At 44.7% G+C, this 17,772-nt stretch overlaps 3 protein-coding genes and 1 non-coding gene across 14 annotated transcripts; 1 reads left to right on the forward strand and 3 right to left on the reverse strand.

Annotated features, from left to right (window-relative positions):
• Positions 1-401: 401 nt before the first annotated feature.
• On the reverse strand, positions 402-5,053 carry LOC120709316 (E3 ubiquitin-protein ligase RGLG3-like). 11 transcript variants are annotated; one of them, XM_039994918.1, is made up of 14 exons: positions 4,900-4,945; positions 4,727-4,806; positions 3,756-3,795; positions 3,617-3,718; positions 3,025-3,109; positions 2,768-2,908; positions 2,554-2,667; positions 2,326-2,423; positions 2,176-2,252; positions 1,998-2,103; positions 1,583-1,710; positions 1,315-1,460; positions 1,019-1,074; positions 402-781 (listed from the first exon to the last, which is right to left on the reverse strand). In XM_039994918.1, the coding sequence occupies exons 3-14, from the start codon at positions 3,780-3,782 to the stop codon at positions 698-700; spliced, it is 1,164 nt and encodes a 387-aa protein (XP_039850852.1). In that variant the 5' UTR covers positions 3,783-3,795; positions 4,727-4,806; positions 4,900-4,945; the 3' UTR covers positions 402-697. The 11 variants fall into 11 exon arrangements, 8 of the variants coding, with proteins under 8 accessions (XP_039850852.1, XP_039850857.1, XP_039850859.1 ...); XR_005689639.1 differs by having other exon boundaries at positions 1,019-1,240; positions 1,316-1,456; positions 1,583-1,674; positions 4,727-5,053; XR_005689638.1 differs by having other exon boundaries at positions 1,019-1,240; positions 1,316-1,456; positions 4,727-5,044.
• Positions 5,054-5,232: 179 nt separating this feature from the next.
• On the reverse strand, positions 5,233-5,305 carry TRNAR-UCU. Its single transcript has one exon. It is a non-coding gene; the product is annotated as a tRNA-Arg (tRNA).
• A 1,151-nt stretch (positions 5,306-6,456) lies between these two features.
• Positions 6,457-8,956, reverse strand: LOC120709317 (mitochondrial import inner membrane translocase subunit PAM16 like 2-like). Its single transcript, XM_039994926.1, has 4 exons — positions 8,692-8,956; positions 8,484-8,571; positions 6,988-7,118; positions 6,457-6,857 (listed from the first exon to the last, which is right to left on the reverse strand). The coding sequence occupies exons 1-4, from the start codon at positions 8,692-8,694 to the stop codon at positions 6,738-6,740; spliced, it is 342 nt and encodes a 113-aa protein (XP_039850860.1). The 5' UTR covers positions 8,695-8,956; the 3' UTR covers positions 6,457-6,737.
• A 716-nt stretch (positions 8,957-9,672) lies between these two features.
• On the forward strand, positions 9,673-10,799 carry LOC120710337. The gene is made up of 2 exons (XM_039995964.1): positions 9,673-10,189; positions 10,488-10,799. The coding sequence occupies exons 1-2, from the start codon at positions 9,673-9,675 to the stop codon at positions 10,556-10,558; spliced, it is 588 nt and encodes a 195-aa protein (XP_039851898.1). The 3' UTR covers positions 10,559-10,799.
• Positions 10,800-17,772: the final 6,973 nt, after the last annotated feature.

Genomic DNA, 17,772 nt, shown 5'->3' on the forward strand with positions numbered 1-17,772 from the left:
TGTGATTTTTTGGAATTTTATTCGAATTTTTTGGAGTTCAAACGGTCAAAAACGGCTAATTGCAACGGCTAGCTGACGTGGCAGCCGTTGGCCAATCACAGAGAGCCATGTGGCAGCCGACCGGACGCCGGTTCGGTACCGACCGGCCGGTACCGACCGGCCGGTACCGACCGCGCGCGGCTCCAACGCCGGTCGGTACCGACCGCCCGGCCGGTAGCGCTACCGCCCCGCGCTCTCGGTTTCCGCGCTTACCGACCGGCGCGGGTCGGTAGCCGGGTCGGTACCGACCGGCGGGGGTCGGTACCGACTCCCGTTGGAACCAGCCTAACTGGTGTTTTTCAGAACAAGTTGAGAACTTTCATGTCTGATCTTTCCAAACTTGTGCAAAGAGTAAACCATTCTGAACGTAACAGCGCACACCATCCATCTAAAGTATCTATTCTCTAGTATGAACACAAGAACACAATTCCCTGATATTGATGCATGATATGGATACATTTTTTACATGCAATAGATGAAATTATTCATCAACCATCATTACTGAATAGGCACGGAGAAGTTTTTTTACATGTTTTTTCATGACATTCGCATTCGAGAATGCAGTGCAAAGCCTTGTGCTTGCGAGTTCTTGCTCCTTACTGATTGGCATCCCATGGATGTAACTGTCGATCCCTTCCCTTCAGAAGGCCACACCGTTTTAAGAGTAGAGCCTCACACGCATGGTAATCGAAGCACAGCACAATGGGCATGTCGATAGGGTTGGACCACATTCCTTACATGTCTTGCGCAAAGAAAATTGAAGGTTTATCAATCAGTCATCAAATAAAGTTACCTGAATTTTTATTCATGTTCCTTCAGTCTTCAACTTAAGGTTAATGTTTAACCCAAACTTCTCAAATCTTAGGTTACTTCATTTGGGAAAGTTCATTATCAATAGGTATTTAGTTATTAGTGATCATTTGCCATTTCACACTTAGATACTGCACCCTTGGAGACAGCACATGGATATAAATCTTACCAGGTGACCACACTGAAAAGCCATGTCCTTTGGATTGGTTAAACAGATGGGGCATAGGGGCGGAGCTGCGTGTAGCTGTCGGGGTCGCCGGACCCCGACGAAATTTGATCAAATCAATGGAAGATTACTGTTTAGCACTTTTAATCATGTGGCCGACCCCAGCGTTTAGGCCATCCGACCCCGGCGACTCTCTCATCTGGCTTCGCCCCTGATGGGGCATACCTGTAAGTGGCAAAGATACAGTTTTAAGGTGCCATCACTCTATTATAGGGAAGAGGTACTACTGGTCCAAAATACCTGCTCATCAGCAGCATTTTTGCCAATGCCAGTTGACCGGGAGCTTGCAGTTGGAGGAGGATGTGAAGCTGCTGCATTATAATGTTCAATAACTTTATTTGGAGGAGGAAGAATCCTAGGAGAGCCAATCCTTTGTGCTTGCTTTCTGGGAGATTAGTTTGGATAATGCAACAAATAGAAGATCAGCAGATGGAAATGAAATGACAATGATGCCAAGAAACTAAATTCAGGACTGAGGACTGCAAAGAGCTGAGTAAGAACAAGTACTCTTCATATCGGATGCCTTGAGTTGCTTTATACTGAGAAGGTATTTCCATAAGAGCTGCAAGGGCAAATGCAGCCTCCTTCTTTGACATGTCCTTACTTGTTGACATAATATCAGTGAAGTTCACAAACTGCAATAGCTTACCAATAAGTTTTGGAAGAGCAAAAGGCAAGAAATTGAAATTGCAACATGAAGTCCATTTTACTCAGAAGGCAATGTCAAGAAAAAAAAATCAAGTCAGTATAATTTTTCTTACTGCAATAGTGGAATGATCAATAAACTGACAACATTATGTTGACAAAAACAGGTAAAATAACTAGCCTGAGTTTTTTTTTGAAATAACCTGAGGTACTTTTAGAAGTGGAGAAATATTAACAATTTTGGAATTTAAACATTATATAGCAGTATAATAATCACCTGGAAATTGTCAAAAGTTCTGTCAGGGATACAGTCATCAAAATGCTGCATTGCATCCCACGGTCCATCACCCACCCCAACCATTACTATTGAAAGAGGATAGTGACTGACAACCAAATAAATGGGTTTCAGTAATGCTGTGAAATCAAGCTCTTAACAAATGAAGAGGTGAAGTTACCTAGCATCAACAATTGCTTTTATGGTTGCCTGTTCTTGTGGACTTAATCTTCCATCATTTGTATTAGCAGTAGTCACCTACAACTTTTGCTCTGGTCAAATATGTTGAGGATTTCATTGAAGTATTTAGTTTCTATTATGAACATATTACCTGTCCATCAGCTATGATTACGAGGACATGGTATTGCCAATTACTATTTTCAACAACAGAAATCGCTGCATAAATCAGAGGTGCAAAAGAAGTTGGTCCTGCACACCAGTTGAACCAGAGAATAAGCTACACACAAGCATAGACCAGTACTGCCAATAATGGATCATAAGAAGTAGCAACTCTGCCAACAATGGATCATAAGACTGCCAACCAGGATAGCCTTGTTACCTGAAAGATTCAAATGTGGAACAATTTGTCGATACCTTACAAGAACCTCCTCGAAGCCACGACAGGGACGACTATCCTGGTAGAAGCTGAAGACGGAGTGATCATGCGTAGAAGCTACGGGATGAGTTAAATTTTGTCAAGTCATGTACGACTGAACCAATTTCCTCAGAGCAAAATTATGATGGAAAATAACAGAATAAGGGTGAATACTTACCATCGCCAAATCCAAAACATGGTATTAAGTTATCATCATCAAAAGGTGACAGTGTTCGCCCAATTATAGAGATAGCTTGCTCGTATGGATTTGGGTTGCCGTTAATGGCATGTAGAGATTTTCTTCCAAAGGAATGCCTACCTGCAGAATTCACAAGAGCACTTCTTTATAACAAGGAGGACCTCAAGTAAAGCTGCTTTTAAGCCAAGAAGTAGAAAGGAACAGAAGATATGATGATATTACGGAAGTAACATCACCTGACCATTCATTGCTTTTGGTGAAGTCAATACCAAGAATTAGATTTGATGATTCGAGACCAGCTTCTCTCAGTGCAGTAGTGACCTTCGTAAATCGAAAATGAGGGGGAAAAAATTATGCAGTGGGTTTTCTTTTTTCTTGGAAAGCAGAAAAGGAAATGGGGGTGGTTCAAGGACATGAGCAGTGTTGACTACAAGAAATGAAATACATAAATGTTGTGGTCAAGGACTTGTACACTAAATGATGCTAGATTATCATTTGAAACATTGACAATGCCAAGACTTAACTGTAAGTTCCCAAAGCTTTTAGGGGGGAAAAAAGAGGACCAGCTTGAAGGCCTCAATTCAACTTTTTCTGGGTTTAACTTTTTTCTAAGATAATGGACCTTTTTTTGTTTCTGAAAAAACAACTTATGTTCAACACAGATTTTATGCAAAAAGAAAAGGAGGATGACATGAGAGGTTACAGCTCAAAGCAGGCTGACAAATTGTTTTTTGGACTTCAGATATATATATATATATATATATATATATATATATATATATATATATATATATATATATCACATCAGGAGATCTTACTGATCCTTACCTCATCCACCGAGCTATAATTGTCAGGTATAAATTTGGGCTGCCGTTTGTCATGTTTTTTGTCCTTGGAACTTCCGGATGGACCATGCCCTTGATGCCAGTGCTTGTGATGAGTTCTTTTTTTTTTTTTTTTGAAAGATCTTGTGATGAGTTCTCTCACCCCACATTATAATAAATGATCTGCAGAAACATTTAAAATCCCAAAGGACTCGGAGGTCACGTTTTTGTGGTTGGAGCAAAGAGGTCGCATATAAATAACAGGTGAGAATATATCATACGCAATTTTTAGACATTATGCACAAGAAAACAGGAAGAAACCAGACGGAGCATATGGTGGAATGGATATTTTTTTAGTATTAGACAAATAAGCAGAGTCAGGGAAATCCTAATCCTTTGCTAGGCGACATTCCACACCCAGAACTTGTGATCCAACAAGAACAGATGGATCTAATAAAAAAATTGGGAGTTTTTCAGAAATAAAAAATAAAAAATGGACTAAACATAGATGCATAGGAAGTTTGGGATCTAGTAACCGTTTTTCAGAGTTGAAAACTGAAATTGCCTCATCATAGGAACGCATGTACTGGCTAAACAAAACGTAACATAAATAGAACGAACACTGGATGAACAGATAAAGTAGCGATGTAAACAAAAAAAAAATCGAATTAACCTAGAATGAAGCTCCTGCAGCCTAGTAAGAGGTTCAAATCAAGGAGGGAGAGGGGCAAAGGCAAGTTGTTCTCGCAGCAGTTGTCGTGCAGTTTGTCCGTTGGAAAAAAAAAATATCACAGTAATTGCCCCCAACCAGTTGCTAGCCTAACCTCGAAAATCGACTGGAATCAGAATACTAGCATAGCTTGTGCCTTCCTTTCCCCTAATAATAATCACCCATCAGTGGCTCAAGTCACCAAGGATAAAATTCCCACACCAGATCGAATAATCGGTGCTAAAAATACAGGGTTGCTTTGCTTGGGGCTCTCGTCCTCGTTGCGGAGGTCACCTCCCATGAACCAACAATCCCGCAACAGCCTTTCAAAAAAAAAAAACCCCCCGCAACAGGGATGCTGGAGTATGGGGAAAAAAGAGGCGCGGAGAGGATTACGATTGTTACCTGGAGATTTAAGAACGGACGCGGCTGGGAGAAGCGCTCGCAGGCCTAGGCCGCGGGAGCAGCAGGGCCAGCGACGAGGACGGGACAGACGCTGCGGCAGGACAAGCAGAGGAGGTCAATGGAGACTGACGGGCGGATTCGGATTCTGGAGCGTCAGGTCGGTCAGGCGTGGAGAGTGGAGGCCGGAGAGGAGCTTCGCCTTCGCCTTGGAGGATGCTGCTAGCTAGCTGCGGCCCAAGACAAGCAGCCAGCGGTAACGTGCACGACGGTGCTGGAACCTTGAAGCCAACCAAGCAACCCAAAAGTCTCACATGGCAATGGTATCGCATTCGCACCGCACCGATTTCGCTTTCGTCTCCATCCATCCAACCATTCATCGTTTGCAGAAACAAGCACGGCAATGATCTATCCATGTCACAACTTTTCCTGTACGGATTTCATAACTTCTGGCTGGGACCAAGAAAATAAAAACTGAAGAAACGTAATTATTTTATTATAAAAAAAAACACGCCCGGTGGGAGTCGAACCCACAATCGCCTGATTAGAAGTCAGACGCCTTATCCATTAGGCCACGGGCGCCTTTTTGTTGAACGTCAAAGGGTAACTCTAAAGTAGGTTGATCAATGTAAGCATTGTTATTTAGGCCAGCTCTTTATGTTGGGGCGCTTGATATAGTTTTGCACCGTCGTCTTGGGCTGGGTTTAGTTCCAAAAAAAAATTTGTGCAGTGGGAAATCGAGTGTAGCTCGGGCGGTTAGCACTCCGGGTGTGGAGGCAATGATCCTATCGCTCGACCCAGGGTTTTACGGGTACTGTAGCGTGCGTGGGGTGCTTGTGTGTGTTGTGGTGTGTGTGCTACAGTATGGCGCGTTCCGAGATTACTTGGGTAGTCTCGTCTGCGTTGAGTCTGGTCAGTGTAGGCGCCTAACATCTTACATGACTCACCAGTGCTCTTGGGTGCTTTAAAAAAAAACAAGTTTGCGCAGTACACGTCATATCGAATTTTCATATACATGCATCAAGCACTAAATACAGTTGAAAAAATAAACACCCCCTCTTAGGTCTCGATCTCTTCGGCTACTTTGAGTTTTAGTCTATGTTTAAAATTGCGGGCTAAGATGTTTAGCGGAAGCCCTTCCAAAAAGCTAAAGCTAAGATAGCTATAGCGAAAACTATAACGGATCTATCCATTTATCGGTTTGCAAAAAAGATATGTATAATGTGACCAATAATATCAGTAATACAATAAATTTCAGCAAACTTTTCATAGCCATACATCCATAATACATACAAAATTAGAAGCATCATTGGTCTAATATTCTAAAATAGACTCAACACGTCTCTTGACTGCCTAACTGTGCCCATGCTGCTTTTTCTATGGTCCACCCTAGTTATATTAATTTTTTATTTCTTTTGGCTACATCTTTAGCGGAAGTAGCGGACATTTATTATCACTAAATCTCCTGTAAAAACTCCTTTAGTGGACATGGCGAACAAATATTGTATAGCATAGCAGTAAATCTCTTAAAAAGCTAATAGCGAGCTATTTTGTACATGGGTTTCAGTTCATGGAATGCCCGCCTACCGTAGGAATAATCTCCTCCGGGGCTCTGATCACTGCGTCATCTTGGTACAGAAATTCACACCAAATGAAAGAGAAAAGAGACTAAACACACACCAGGTATTTTCGTATCGCAGCAAAATTGTGCCTCTATAGCCAAACCAGTTATATAAATGATATAAACCTTTATTTTTTTTAAAAAAATATTCCATCACACCCAATGGGCATATACAACGACATAAATGAGGCGCTGGCAAATGGCAATGAGAATCAGACAAAATCTTGTATCTTTGTTAAACATTATTCTGAGTCGAGCAAAGCTGCGTCCCGTTCAACCAATCAACCTGACGCAACCAACATAACTCGAAATAGAATCATCATCTCTAGCCACATCGGCAAATTGATTAGTTAAGCATAGTGCTCCATCCGGATGCTAGGCGTCTACGAAGTCTCAGTTTGGGGCATCAGCCTTTTGATACAAAGGTTCCAGACATTCTTTTGCACGATGAACCTTTGATTGGAGATAGAAGCTTCCGTTCTTCGCATTCCTCTCAAACATCGTGTCATACTTCTGCAGAGTATTCAAACAGGAGAAATTCCATGTTAGGCTTGCCCCAGGCAATGGTTCCAAGTTCTAACACTAACAGTATCAAGTTAACAGAGACTAACAGCTGCATGGACATATTTGTGCATCATAATACCTGAACAATCTCCTCCCAAGTCGATTTTTCACTGATACCAAGTATCTGCCGGGCTTCTTGCTCAGTCATGGCCTTGCTAGCCCGTCTAATACCATTTATAGCTTCTTGGGCAGCTCCAGTTTTGTTCGCATCTACAAGAAAAATCAGAAACAATTAATTGCATTTCAAAAGGTACATGTCAGATGGATAATTTTGTTTCAGAATAGAAGTTCCACAAAAGGTTCCAAGCAGAACCTAAAACTACTTGTGACACTTTGCAGGCAAAACAAGGATATGTGTTAAAAGTTTGATCTAATCAAATGGAGACAGAACGAAATTGACTTCTGTACACATGTATACAAGAGTTCATATATTCTTCAATACTTAAGTGAGACATATCCTACTGATGGAAACAGCCCTATTACGGAACCTAACATCGCTTTTAGTTCATAAATGCAGAATTGTTTGGACAATAATTCATTTTCACATCTTTGATTTGCAATGCAGAAACAGAGCACCCCAAGCAATACGCTGCTGCTCCCTTGTGAAAGGACCAACCACAGAAATACACAATGGCTGGCTAGTGGAAACCCTGGTAGCGTACCATCATATCACCACCACCAAAACTGTGACAGGCTGACAGCACTGCTACCTGGGACAAATGCCTCAAAATAAAATTTTTAGAACCGATACTATAAGCTTTTGAATGTACACGAAAGATTCACAGGTAGCACTAAAAGAAAAGGGATAAATTTTTTGAATCTCTAATTGTATTATCTTGAGTCACTGATTACTCGGTCAGAAACCTTGGACAGAACAGGACGCTATGGCCAAAAGGACTCAAAATTCGTATTTGAGATTGATATTGCGACCTAGATGGTAACAACCAACCAAACCAATTCGTATTTGGGATTGATAATGGCTGGCTAGTGGCTACCGTGGTAGCATACCATCATATTTCATATCAACACCACCCAAACTGTGACGGGATGACAGCCCGGCTACCACTACCAGGGACAAATGCCTAAAAATATTTTTTGGGACCTATATTATTATAAGCTTTAAGAGTGTACATGAAAAATACTCACAGAATGCACCAAAAGAACAAGGCCATATTTGTAAATCTCTAAAAAAAATAGAATAAAATGCACCAAACGGAACTCAATTTTAACGTTCGGCGGTGTATTTAATTTTCACTCAAAAATTTAACAAACAGAACTGCTCCAAACGATACCCCTAAACCTTAACAGTGACTGATTATTGCTCAGGTAGTCAGGTACCCTCACATCAGAAACGTGGGGCAACACAGGACATCAGGGGGCATTGACATTGTGAGCTACATGCCATGCCACTACCCAACCAAAAAGAGTGTTAGATAATTCTAATCACATGCAAGTGTCTGCATACTCAGAGGTATGCCGTGGTTTGACGATGAAGAGATCCATAGCACAATAGAAGTAGCCCGATTTTGTTTTTCCTTTTTTGATTTGACAAAGGCAAGAGGAGCGGGCACTCACTGACGATGGCTTGGCGGTAGGCCTGGAGCACGGCCCTGCCGACAATGCTTCCGCCAAAGACGATCAGATTCGCGAGGAGCCTACCCGCCTGTTGAAAGATGAGAAGCGTGAGGTGCGGGACTTATTACCTTGAAAGGGGAAGAAGAATGATATGGACGAATCGCTAGTCGAAAAACGGGTCGACGAAGGAATCAGAACATCGGCGTACCATGGCGATGTATGTGTTCCCCTCCTCCTCCTGTGACGGCGGCGAAGGAACCCTAGGGGCTAGGCGCGACTTCGGGGCTAGGCGCTCGAGGGGGGGCGGACGGCGGCGAATCGCGAGGAGGGAGGGCACGCCGCCGGACCGGACGGCTACGGGGTCGCTGGGAGGAGAGAAGTGGCGGCTCCGGTGGACGGCGGCGTTGCTGCTGCTTTGTGTTGGGTTTGGCTTGCGGCGGCTTTCTTTGAGCACCGTCTAGCTAGGGCTCATCTTGGGCGGCACGAAAGACGTTTGTGGAAGCCGGTTGGGCCGATTCTACAGGGCCCCAACATGTCTCTGGATACCAGGCTTGTACGTACAACTTTTTTTTTTCTCCCTTCAGATTCAGAGTGACTACACTACTAACTAATTTCGCTCCCTAAAAAAAACTAACTAATTTCGAAAAAAAAAGAATTTAACAAATTCCCATGTTATATAATTGTAGCCTTGTGAAAATGACTACTCCTTCCATTAGGTTATTTGACTTTTTTTACTCCAAATATGACCACAGTCGTATTCAAAAATTTGTGCAAAGTATCACTTCTTTTACTGTGCCTTACTTTATCAATACAAGTTCTTTAAAAATAATTTAAATTTGACTATATTTGAAAAAAAAATTAAATAAGATGAGTGGTCAAATTTGAGATTAGAAAAGTCAAACGACTTATACAATTTGAAAGGGAGGAACGCCGTACATTTCAGCAGCTTCGATTACAAAATTCGCTCGAAATGGAGCTCAATCAAACAGACAATCCAAATTTCGTAGGCTTCTGAGAATTTGAAGCAGATTCACATGCCTGAATCTTTCACTTCTGAGAATTGGGCCCATTCGGGACGGGCCGTCTGTAATATATATCTATCTGGACCCGGCAACCAACGCCATGAGGCCCAGCCCAGTTTTGGCAACGCGGACGCCGAAGCCCAGGGTCAAAAATGGGGTGGACACCGATGCCGTCCACGTACCCCCGAGTGAAATCCGACGGCGAAGCCTCCGTACGGCGCTGCGGCTCCGTTTCCAGCTTCCTTCGGCTCGGCTCGCCTCCTTTTCATCCTTTCGGAGTGGCTCAGCTTCCTCGAGCCGCCCTTCCTGTCGCCCGCCACTGCCGCTCCTCCTGCCACTGCCAGACCGCGCCGCGGATCCCCGACGCCGGAGCATCCGCGGATCCCCATTGCCGGAGCCGCCGCATCCCCTGCTCCCGGCGGTGCCTCGCCCCCGCGCGCCCGAGCTGCCCTCCCCATCGCTGGAGCATCTGCGGATCCCCATCGCCGGACTGGGCCTCCTCGCAGTACTCCGGGAGGTCCGTGATCCTGCTGCGAAGCAAGCCGACGCACCTCACACTGCAGTTATGCCACCTCACGTTGTTCATCCGCGGCGGCCGGCACGGGCATCTGACCCCTCTTGTCACAGACCTGCTGCGCAGCAGCGAGGGCCTCGACGTTGTGGTCATCAGGGCGGACTCCCCAGGTCAGGGCTTGACTGCTTGTTAATTGAACTTGTTCTCGAATCATTTTGGGTCTCTAGTTCTGAACCACATAGGTTCCTGATGGTGTACAGAGTTAATCGGTGCACTTGTTTTACCTTATTCTGTAGACTTCTTGCTGTTTTTTTTTTCTGAATTTTTGTAGTTCTGAATTTGCTCTGAATGGGATGCATGGCATAGAACAGAGTAGATTGTTGTCAATTAGTGTATAGTTTTGTAACTTCAGTAGTATTTGATGAACCGGGAACCTGATCTTCAACTCTTCTTTATGCAATTATGCAGGATCAAAGATTTTTGGCAAAGACAGCATGTTCTCGTCGCCTGTGTCTTGGTGCTTGCTGCTCACAATCTGATGTTAAATTGTTCAAGGATAGGACTACAAATTGTTTCTTAGTTATTTATATTTAGTGGCCTCAAACCTGATGTCGAGGAAGGCTCTAAGCCTGATGTTGTGGCCTAATGTTTTTGTCCAATTGCATAGTACCAAAGATGTATATAGTGCAGGGCTCAAATTGTACAATATATGGATGTATTACAAAAGTGTTACTACTCTGAAATAAATATGGATGTTCTTGAACATGTGATTTTCTCTCATTTGTTGCAACATGGCTTCTCAGTTCATTACATTTTAACAACATGGCTCATATTGTGGGAAGATAAAGTTAGCTGATGCTCGATGGTGGATGGCTGTGAGCTTGATATTATGTATTGACAGAGAACACAAGGCAGGTTCACTCACATGAAAAAAATGGATGACAGTTTCACGTGAAGAAAAAACGACAGGTTCACTCACATGAAAACTAACCAAAGTACAAACAAACAAGCAACGACAGAGGCTAATAATCTTTCTCGGGGAAAAAAAAAGTTGAATCTGTACCCTAGCTATATTTGAAACCCCACCGGCACTGTTTTGTGCATTGCACGATCGATGGCAACATCAGCAGGTATCAATCAATAGCAACGATACTTGTTTCAACAAAAAGTAGAAAAGAAACAGTGACACAATTGCTTAAAACATAATTGTAATCAGATTAACTCGACGTATAATAAGGCCTTGTTTGGTTGCTTTGTGCTAATCCCTAGCACAAATTTCTTTTCCATGCATGGAGTACTAAACAAAGTTTATTTGCAAAATCTTTTTAGGGATGGGTGTAACTTTTTGCGACGAATCTAATGACGGTAATTAATCCATAATCGGCTACAGTGATGCTACAGTACTATCGTCTAATCGTGCGGTCAAAGACCTCATTAGATTCGTCTTGCGAAGTAGCGCAGGGGTTATGGAATTAGTTTTGCAAACTGACTTTATTTAATACTAATAATTATTGGTCAAAGTTCCCTAGCACAATAAATTGTGCTAGGGAACCAAACAGGGCCTAATTAAGTTGTTACTGGCACGAGGCATTTCAAGTGGGCCCTAGACCATGCTGCTGTCAGATTCCATCGGTCTCGTCATCATGCATGCATCTTTTTAAAATTGGCCTGGGGAAGAAGCAAAGCAAGACCATCCACCGGGCCGGGCGGCATCCGACGATGATGATGGCGATGGATCGGAAGATGAGCAAAAGTGTCGACACCCAGGTCGCCCTAACCTGATACGAAGCTGGCGAGGACTAGGGGTGCGTGCCCACTGGCCCCGGCGATGAGCACACGGTGTCCTCATCCGGGCCCCGCCGCCGCCGCCCTGGCCTGATCTCAATCAGCTTGTTGGCATCGTTCCAACAGCGACTAGAATTCACCAAAATCTCAGGTGTCATCAGATTGTTACCTGCTTGGCGCCAAGCTACAAAAGCATCCTCAAGTCATCTCGAGTTCTTATACAAAATCAAACTGTAGGAAACAGAATTTCCAAGTTCCTTTAGCACATGTTGTAGCTAGGAATTAATATGATCGAACTTGAGACAACCCAAAAGGACGGATCACTTGTTTGCTTGAGCATTATGAGGCATGGAACAGTGTGTTTTCAGCTAGCTAGGCCCTGCTTGCAGACTACTCTCTTGCAGATCGGCTGGCCTGGCGTGCATCACATGGCAATGAGCACATCATGTTGCGTGCTAATCACTGTCGCAGGTGGATCATATCGGAAAAGCTAGCATTGCATTATATATATGATTGATTCTCCATTTGTCACCATCCGCGCTTTCTTGATCTGGCGGAATTCTCTGCTATGTACGCTGCCCCGCCCGCAGATTTGAATTGCTACTCTTTTATTAATCGATTTGCCGATTCACTGACTGCGGCACCCTCAATATATAATTTCTCAGCAATTACGATCACGCAAATTATTTATTGCCAATGGCCGTAGACGAAAAGGAGAATTTGTTTGAGTTTATTTGTTTCTTGGCATCTTTTTTTGTTGTTGCAAATTTCAAAATATTATGTGTGTTTCTTCTATATTAAACCGTGTGTAGTTCAAATAATTGAAACGCGACGACAATGCTGATGGATCGGACTTTATTTTGTTTTGGGACATTCTTAAGTTCTAATATGGTACGCAATTAATGAATGCTTCTACATATGATTAACTAACTTGTATATACCATATGCTTATACATGTGACCATGGAGATGACACAACATAAAATGCAGGTAGATCTGATTTACAGTATTTTTCATGTGCACACCCTAGCTAGTTCTGGGCTAGTACCCACGCCGGATCGGAGCATGCAGTTGCAATAAATTGATGATATATATATATTAGCTAAAATACTTTCACAAATTAATTACCATTATATTAGTGAGAGGATCGATACCCATTTTGTCTAGAGAAATTAAATTACTGTTCCTTTGAGAACAACGGATATATATGTAGCACTACAAGTTAAAAACTACTATCAAATGTGTCAACTATACAAAAAAGGCGGCTTAACAGAATTAAGAAAAAAAGAAAATGCAGCATAATTTCATGCAGGCACCCCAGCTCTCTCTCTCTCTCTGGATTTTTCAGTGCAATGTTCTTAACTAACCTTATAAAGGACCTCTAAGGTTACAAATGACCACTTTTTTACAAGCTGATTTCATCCAAATAAACGCGCGCATAGTACCTTAGCTTATATGTATGGTAGATCTATGTTGCTTTCAAGCCCATAAATATTTGAAAGGTACATTTCCGCAAAAGAAATTTGCAAGTAGGTACATGACAAAAACAAGCTACCTGCCCGTCCGGCGCACACACGCCGGCCGTGATGAGTTAGCTACCCGGCCAGCAAGCAGCTAGCTCAACTTAATTCAACGAAGAAAGGGAAGCCAAGAGGTCAAGGGCACTCTAGCTTGCGTCTGTCGCAGTTTCAGGTCTGCGCTAGCGATACAACAAAAGCAGCAGCGAGCAGGAGAGGAGGCTAGACGATGGCGTCCATGGAGTGCGTGCTCCATGTCCTTCTGCGAGTGATGATGAGAAGAAGCATATGCAGACTGCAAGAGGTCGTTGACATGGCTGTGGATATCGGCACAGCGCTCGTCGTGGCGGTACGGGTCTCCGGACTGGTCTTCGGTCGGCGGCCGCCGGCGCGGCCGGCGTCGGCGTCGATCTCAGGCGCTTCAACTACATACTACTACTCCCCGGCGGCGGCCTCCTTGATAGGCATGTCTAGGATTGACAGGCACTAGCTTAATTAGCTAGATATATAGCAGGGTGATGAGCTACATCTGCTCTGTAAGTACCAATGATTATTTATGCGTTTTGTGAGTAGCTAGTTTCAGATTCAGTGTTTTATTTAGCTATATATGCTGCATCTATATGTGGTTTGAAGTAATTATGAGGTCAATAAAACTCTCGCATCTATCAAAGATGGAGATGGCGATTATTTGGATATCCGATGGTCCCTTTCTTCTTCTCCTGAACTTTCATCTTCTGACCTCTTTGATTTGCTGGTTTCATCTTATGCAGTTTGAGTAATATAATTGAGGTCTGTGAGTGATGCGGTGCTATACTGATCTATATGCGCAGTTTGAATAATTGCGGTCGCAGGTCAAAATAAAATTCTGGTATCGATCCGAGAAATCAATATGGGTGCATGATTATTTGGATCTGATAGCTAGCTAGCCCCATCAGTTCTTCTCTCCTTAACTTTCATATTATTTTCACCTCTGCGATTTGGTGGTTTCATCTCATATTTGTGTGTAATTAGTATATGTCACTCTGAACTGAAACACCGTACGTGTACCATGCATAAGAAAGAGCGTCTCTTCAAGAGTGTCCAATATATAGCTCCTAATAATTCTATATTGGGACATTTCAAACAAAATTTAGGCACAGAAAACACCAATGCTCCAATAGTGGTCCTATATTTGATTTTAAAACATGTCAACTAAAGTTTTAAATAGCTAGCTATATATAGATGCTAAACTATGACATTTAGCCACTATGGCAGCCACTAGGGCATGCAGCCACTATGTCATTTAGCCCGCTAAACGTCGTACCGGTAGCCCTGTTGCTAAACGACTTAGCCTGCGATTTAGAACCATGATGTCAAGTTGTCAACTAGTAACAGTTCTATAGCTCTGTCGATGGTTTTGCGTGCGGGAAAATTGAGAGCTTAGCTAGGAGCTACGATGTCCATGTGTATACTCAAATTAAATAACACTGCGTTTGGATGTCTGAATTGGGGGTCGGAATTCGGAATTGGAATCGGCAGCCGCGAATATCAGCTGTTTGGGTGCGTTGGAAATCGGAATTGGAATTTCACCTCAATGCCAACTGGTATTCAGCCCTCCCTCACCTTTTCGATCTCAATACGGAGTCTGACCCCTCTGAATTGGCTGGCATTCTTCCTCCCGTCCTCTCGCGTCTCTCTCCCGTCTCCCCTCCCTCCCTCCCGCCGACGGTGGCAAGCAAGCAGTGCCGCCCTTCCCCTGCCTTCGCTGGCATGCCACGCCGTCCTCCTCTCCATCCGCCGTCGCACCACGCTCACCTCCCTCCGTCGGCGGGCCACTGAAACGTCCCGACCCGAAGATCAAGGCTAAACCATGTATTAATTACCGAATAAGGTCTCCGGCATAATACATGTTACATCAAGTGGAGTCCAGAGTCATACAAAGCTTTATTTAACACGTACATGAGGAGTAAAGTGACAACACAAAGCTACACAGAACAACCATAGGATAACAACTAGCATCGTGACATGCAGGATTAGCTCTTCATCCATCACGGCTCCACTCGATCAGCTTGGGTGCGGACACGATCTACTCGAAATCTTCAGGTACAAAGTCAGGATCCTCTGGAAAAAAAATAATCAACAAGGGTTGAGTACGAAAGTACTCAGCAAGTCCCACCTCACCCTTACGGGGAGGGAGTTACAGGTTAATATGCCAAGGTCCATTAATCCACCAGAATAAATAACAAATATAGTATTAAAGGTAACCCAACCAGTCATCCATCTCATATGCTAGGTAGCTCATCTAGTTGAGATGTCCACACCGTAACCTGTCCAAACCGAGGACACGGACCATTCGAATGGATTGTACACTCTGCAGAGGTTGTACGCTTTACCCACACGCACTTCTCCGTCCAGAGACGGCTCCGTCATAGCCGACACCCAGCCGTGGCTCAACCCCGACTAGTCGCCCACAAATCCCCGGGTCTTGACCAATCCAGGTCTCACCCCAAACATAACCTCCTCGGACGACTACCAGGTTAGCCAGTGGGATTAGGCTAAGGCTTGCCCATACAAGCTCATGTGGTCGTACGGAAAGTAGGTTAGGTGAGATGGCACCATAACACACGGTCCTTAAGGTTCATCAGGGCAGCCACAACCATAACCAACCAAACCCGAGATGTCACCACGACAGAGCTCGGTCGCATGTCTACCACCACGGTAGCGCATGCACCAACACATCCCATACTGCCCTGATCTCATTATCAACCCAGTTTCATCATTTAACAAGATCTGATAACATGCAGGTCTGGCAGTAAATCAACATGCAACATGGCTTCATTCAGTGGTTTCTCTCATTCTCTCAGTGTTTCATCTCATGCCATCCCTATGTCTATCAAGTTTTATTTAACCTCACTTAGGATCAAACATGGTCAACGTAAAGGATCGATGAGACTTGCCTTCGCTTACGTACGTGTCGGCGGCGGCGGCTTCCTGGTCTCCTGGTTCCTCCGAACTCTCCTTCGGAATCGATTCTATTTCGACAGAGTCGTGCGCAAACAAACATACATACAAGGCAAACATTCATCAATATAATACACAAATATAGTTGTATTAAATAGAGTTTGATTTTAGATGAATTTAGGAAGAAGAATCAATGGAATCGGAGCTTAGATAGGTGAGCTATAAGATTGAGTGCTTTAATTAATTTCGAAAATGGAAAAGATTATTGATTAAGTGAGTGACGTTTTAAAAATCAGCAGCCCGACGTGGCCCATCCTGCTTGTGGCGTGTGGGATGGATGGCCGGTGCCTTAGTCCAAAAAAAACTGAGCCCGTCAGTGCTTAAGATGAATAAACAGAGGAGGCAGAACAGCAGCTCTTTTCTTCTCTGCTGGGACGCCATGGCTGAGTGGCTCGAGCTCGGGCCGGCAGCAGCTCCGGCCACCGTTCTCGGATCCGAGAGCACGGGGAGAGAGAGGAGGGCGAGGGGGTTCTATTTTGGTAAGCCCGGGCATGGGAGATGGAGGTGGGCTACGGCGGCCGCGGCAGCCATGGTCATGGCGACCGGGAGCTCGTGGAGAGCTTGCTGGCAGCATGGAGAGGGAAAGGTGTGGCTTGGGAAAGGTCGAGGAGAGTGCAGGGGTGCTCACCTTCGAAGGAATTGGGTCGAGATGGCCTGGTGGGGGAGATCAACGACGGTGTTTGCGGCTCTGTTCGTGGAGCAGAGAGAGAAATTGGGAGAGGCTGAGAGCTGGCGGAGCGGCGCGGCTTGGCTGGACAGCTCGGCGAGCTCGATGGTGGCGAGGAGCGGCACGAGGGTCTATTTATAAGCGCTGGAAGGCGGTGGAGAGGGCGGGGCAGCGGTGGCTGACCGGCCGGCAAGCATCCTGGCGGCGATTAAAGGCGCTCGGCGTTGGGCGTGGCGTCGCGGCAGCTCGGCGTCAACGTGCACAGCGGCGAGCTTGTAGCTGAGACGACGGCAGCGTTGAAGCGCGCGCGATGAGGCGGGCTTGGCCGGCGAGCAGGCTGCAGCGAGGTGGGGCTCGGCAGCGAGGCGTGGCGTGCGAGTTGCAGGGGTGTGGTCGCAGCAGTGAGCTGCCCGAGCATGGTGGCTCTTGCGTGGGTAACTTGCCTAGCTGATGAGCTTGTTCGCGTGCATGCAGGGGTGCGTTGCCTGACGTGCTTGTGTCTTGCTTGTACGTGTGTGTATGCCTATGTGCTGGTAGGTTAGAGGGAAGGGAGATCAGGAGAGGTGGAGGCGATTAGTTGCTTGGAAGATTATGAGAAAAAAATAATTAGGAGGTGATTAGGAATGAGATGGAGTTTAGACGACTAAGGACTTGAGCTCGAGAGATTAGTTTTGCAATAGTTTTTGAATTCGAGTGATTTTAGTTAGTGAATTTTAGGGATGTTACAGCCACGCTCACCCCCCTCCGCCGGCAAGCCGCGCCGCCCATCCCTCCCTTCGCCGGTG

Source organism: Panicum virgatum, chromosome 5K (genome assembly GCF_016808335.1).
Source record: "Panicum virgatum strain AP13 chromosome 5K, P.virgatum_v5, whole genome shotgun sequence".
Taxonomy (NCBI): domain Eukaryota; kingdom Viridiplantae; phylum Streptophyta; class Magnoliopsida; order Poales; family Poaceae; genus Panicum; species Panicum virgatum.

Excerpts from the sequence above, each read along its gene's own strand:
- LOC120710337 (XM_039995964.1), top strand. The coding sequence starts at position 9,673 with ATGCCGTCCACGTACCCCCGAGTGAAATCCGACGGCGAAGCCTCCGTA. Across the intron at positions 10,190-10,487 it reads CATCAGGGCGGACTCCCCAG|GATCAAAGATTTTTGGCAAA; the intron begins GTCAGGGCTTGA and ends GCAATTATGCAG.
- LOC120709317 (XM_039994926.1), bottom strand. Across the intron at positions 7,119-8,483 it reads CTACCGCCAAGCCATCGTCA|ATGCGAACAAAACTGGAGCT; the intron begins GTGAGTGCCCGC and ends TTTTTCTTGTAG. Across the intron at positions 6,858-6,987 it reads CTTGGGAGGAGATTGTTCAG|AAGTATGACACGATGTTTGA; the intron begins GTATTATGATGC and ends AATACTCTGCAG.
- LOC120709316 (XM_039994920.1), bottom strand. Across the intron at positions 2,668-2,767 it reads ATGTTTTGGATTTGGCGATG|CTTCTACGCATGATCACTCC; the intron begins GTAAGTATTCAC and ends CTCATCCCGTAG. Across the intron at positions 2,424-2,553 it reads TCCACATTTGAATCTTTCAG|GACCAACTTCTTTTGCACCT; the intron begins GTAACAAGGCTA and ends ACTGGTGTGCAG.